This window comes from Telmatherina bonti (genome assembly GCF_933228915.1).
Source record: "Telmatherina bonti genome assembly, chromosome: 6".
Classification (NCBI taxonomy): domain Eukaryota; kingdom Metazoa; phylum Chordata; class Actinopteri; order Atheriniformes; family Telmatherinidae; genus Telmatherina; species Telmatherina bonti.
In genome coordinates this window covers 23,177,985-23,182,453 of record NC_136624.1, presented here as the reverse complement: position 1 = coordinate 23,182,453, position 4,469 = coordinate 23,177,985, and the positions used below count along the sequence as shown (strand labels likewise).

The following is a 4,469-nucleotide window of genomic DNA, read 5'->3' as shown; positions in this document are numbered from 1 at the left end:
AGTCTTCATTGATTAACACTGCTCAGATGTACAGTAAACACATGTGCTGATCTTTGTTTGGCCTGAAACTTGTACTTGTGATATATTTTTTTACATGACTAAAACTTATTTAGTTTATCACTGAAAAGCTTGTACAGGTTTCAGTCAAGTGTTATCAGTCCAAAAGCTTAAACAACAGATTCAGAGTAATAGAAAAGTAAGAGACCGGGGTTATGTCTGATCTACAAGTTTTTTTCCATTCTTAAAATTGTAACTTTGGTCAGCAAAACAAGCCAAGAGGGAGCGTGTGTTTCTTTGTGTGAAAGGACATGGCTGAATCCCAGTTTGCTGTATAGCGCTACAGCAGCCATCTGGGTGGAACTTGTCTCCAACACCACCTTAGAGAAGCCTCGGTCCCGACAGAAGTCAATCACAGTCTTGGTCATCCTGGAGCCCAGGCCCATCCGTCTGGCATGAGGTGAGATGATCATCCTAAACAGTTCCCCGTGTTTTTCTCTCCCTTTCTGTTTGGCCATTACAGCCACCATACCAATAATGCATGTCCTCCCATCAACCTCGGCCTCAGCCACCCAGAAACAGTCATCGGGTCTGCTCAGGTAGTTCCCAACAATGTCCTGCATATCTGTCTGGCACCTTTCCCTGACATAACCAGTATATAGTTCGTGACAGCAGTAGTATATGAGGCTCACCCATGATGCTGGTAATAACAGAGCGCCAGACACAGAGCCGAGGAGGTAGCCAGTTAAACCAAGACAAAGGGTGATGGTGAGGTAGAGGGGGCTTGTCATGGCATTCTGAAAACAAGGGTGAATGTGCTCCCTGATGCCGATGCTGAACAGGTTAAGCACAGTGTCCTTATCCGAGGGACAGTACTTGCGGATCAGGAGTTGCATGTTCAGAGGAGCTACAAGGAAAAAATAAGAGACTGTTTAAGATCTTTGTAAATTTACTTTATCACTAAATACAAGAATAGCCAGAGTTGCAAGTTCATTATTGAGTTATCTGCCGATTCTTTACTCAATCATTTTCAAAACTAAATTCACAGAGGCCTAAATAAATTTAAACTATTCATCACAGTGGTTTTTCAACATGTTTTCCTCTCATCAGCAGAACATGGGTTGTATTGAATTAAATGCGTCCTCATAAAATAAAAAATAAAAAAAAAATAAAAAAGTGGCAAGCACTTTAATTCACATAATTTCTTAAGTCTGTTGCTATCAAAATGTTTTATCTAAGGAAATTGCAAATAAAACAAAATAAAAATGCACATATATATATATATATATATATATATATATATATATATATATATATATATATATATATATATGTGTGTGTGTGTGTGTGTGTGTGTGTGTGTGTGTGTGTATAAAGCTACAAGGCCACTGCAGGCTAGTTAACATTTGGTGACCTGCATCTGGAGTTAGGACAGTTGTTTGCTAATGATATGAATCAGGGTTTATCGAGCTGTGGTCTCAGAGACCGCTATTCTCCATGTATTAAATGTTTCCCTGCTTCAACACACTCGAATAAAATGAAAAAGTCATTTTGTAGAACTTGACAACCTGTCGAACCTATATAATATAAATCAGGTGTGCTGGACTGTCCATAATTAAAGTAATAACAGTTAAATTAGCTTAAGGTCACCCAGCTTTATCCATAAAGTCCCACCCATGTCCATACTTACAATGTGATAATCCAGTCTATAAGTATATAATATTTAATCCAGTAGTAGTAGTAGTACATAGGGAATGTTTTCACACTTGCCACATTGTGGACTTTGGCGAAACGTTGAACTTCAGAGATTTGGCTATATGTTGAACTTCAGAGATCTGATCTGATTCCCTTGTCCAAATGTGGGTTTTGATATTTTAAACTCTAATCCAACAGTTTACTTCTGCTGTCAACAACTAATCACATCGCATGTAAACCAGTTGCCAGCTCGAAATCTGGAAAGAGCATAGCTATAGACAGTCTATGGGAAAGAGTCAGCTCAAGTTACATAAAGCCCAGCGTTAGCTAAGATGACGGCAACATAAACCTGTTTATAAGTCAAAGAGCACCCCATGACTACATCAACATACCCCTAAACACTATAACATAGTCTATCACAAATGAAGCAATGTCATGTTTTGCTCAAAATGGCCTTTTACATTACCGAGACAAGTATATTCCTGACGAACAAAGTGCAGTACAACCAGCTTGTTAGCGCCTGAATGAAGAGATTAACTATAACGAAACCTTGTAAACCCGTGTTAAAAATTAACATTAAAACAGATAAGAGAAACGCAGAAACAGAACACGTGAGCAAAATGCCTCTTAAAGCGTAAAACATTTATGTCGGGCTAAAGTGTAGCTTTGGCAGCAACGGAGCTGTAGAAATATTTCTGTCCGTATCCACTTTACCTACCGGAAATTTCAGCTATATGGGGAAATTGATTGGTGCAGCTAAAATATGGATGGGGGCAAATGTTAGAGTTGGTGAAGAAGTCAAAAAGGAATATAAAAATGAAGTGACCAAAGTAACATACAACTTCCCTGGCAAGCATTTCCTTCATGGCCGGATTACCATCCCCAGAGGAGCTGGGGCAAACCATTGCTTTTGGGCCCCTCCTGATGCTTCTCAACCTAAAAATAAAAAGTTGTCTTTTTAATTTATTGCTCTAGTTTTTAATAAATGACATTTCTTTCTTTCTTATGAAAATAATGTTTTTCATGTTGTTCATGTCTTCATTTGGCATCTTTCTCATGCAAGACGACGTATCTTGACAGAACCAAGCTAAAAATGGCATGTTTAACTATTTCCACAGTATATGAGTAAGCTAATAGCATACCCAAGAAGACGAGCTCAGGCAGACTGTCGTACATGTCACAAAGTTACCAGACAAAACCACAAGTTTCTGCTAAGCTTCCCTATTCATAGTTATTGCAGAAAAAATATAGTATGGTAGATTAAAGGCATATATGAATAATTGTTGTTTTGTTTTTAAAAGCACATTTATGGCCAACCTATGTGAACAGCCTGATGACCTGATGCGTCTTTTTCGACACAACAGCTAAATTCGGTGTTGAACTTGACCGGAAGATCCCAGACCTTTTACTCTCAGCTTCACTGGCAAGACAAGGAAAAGACTGTTGCTGCCGATGTGTCTTGACTTAGCTACTGATGAAAAGTATTTTTTCCTCCTCCTTTTTTTTTCTATAAATTGTTCCAATAAAAGTTACAATGTAACTATTTATCCTTTACCTACACATACATGGAGAGAACATGCAAACACCAAGGCCACTGTAGAAAAAAAAAAAAGCAGTTGCTGTTACATAAAATGTTTTAAAGTAATAAAAGAAAAAGTTTTAAAAAAAAATTAAAGTAAATAAATCTATGGCACACTGGTATTGTTTATGGACATTTGCCTTTTTATTTACATTTTGTACAGTAAATATGCATAAAATATGGAGTGTTGATAGACTCAGATCTGACTTTCAGCAGCCACATAAAAGCTGTCACTCAGACAGCTTTTTACCAACTGAGAAACATCAACATAATTAAAAGTTTAGTCTCCCAGAATGATCAGGAGAAACTCATTCATGCATTCATCTTCAGCATACTGGGTTACTGTAATGGTATTTTTACAGGACTTCCTAAAAAGAGCATTAAACATCTGCAGCTCATCCAGAATGCTGCTGCTAGAGCTTTAACTAGGACTAAGAGGTCTGAACACATCACACCAGTTTTAAAATCTTTACACTGGCTTCCAGTCAATCACAGGATAGATTTCAAAACCCTGTTGATTGTTTTCAAATCCCAGAATGGTTCTGGACCAGAATACATCTGTCATATGTTCAGAGAATATAAACCAAGCAGAGCTCTTCGATCCAAAGACTCTGGTCAACTTGTCCAGACCAGAGTCCAGACTAAACATGGAGAAACAGCATTTATCTGTTACACTGCAAACAAGTGGAACAAACTGCCAGTGGAGATTAAACTCACCAAATGCATGGGCTTCACTTTTTACCGCCGAAGGTTGCCGCTTGGTTCAAATTCTTTAATGATGACAATTCAAAGTGGCACTATAAACAACCAGGTCATCTAAATAAACAGCACAACCTTTAAGCTAGCCACCACTCTATTCATCAACTGCCAGAATTTTGCCTAGATGTTTCTTAGCCCAAATGAAATGACTTTATACAAAAAGAGTCCTGAAGGTATGATGAAGAAAGTTATTTCTTGTGCATCCTGTGACAAAGGATCCGGTGGGTATCCTTTTAGCAAGTCAAACTTGCTAACAAACTTAGCAGAGTCTACTTATTCAGTGCAGTCATCAATGGAAAAGAATCAGACCTTAGTCACTGTATTTACATTTCTAAAACCAATGTAAACCCATCAAGTGTTATCTGGCTTTGGCACTAAAATACATGGAGAAGCCCTGCCGGATAACAACAGACAGGCTATGCCATTCAGGAGCATGTAG

At 38.1% G+C, this 4,469-nt stretch overlaps 1 protein-coding gene across 1 annotated transcript; it reads right to left on the bottom strand.

The window, feature by feature from the left end:
- Window positions 1–221: 221 nt before the first annotated feature.
- On the bottom strand, window positions 222–893 carry nat8l2 (N-acetyltransferase 8-like 2; the record flags this gene model as incomplete). The annotated part of the gene is made up of 1 exon (XM_079242042.1): window positions 222–893. One exon carries the CDS (start codon window positions 891–893, stop codon window positions 222–224), a length of 672 nt encoding a protein of 223 aa, XP_079098168.1.
- Window positions 894–4,469: the final 3,576 nt, after the last annotated feature.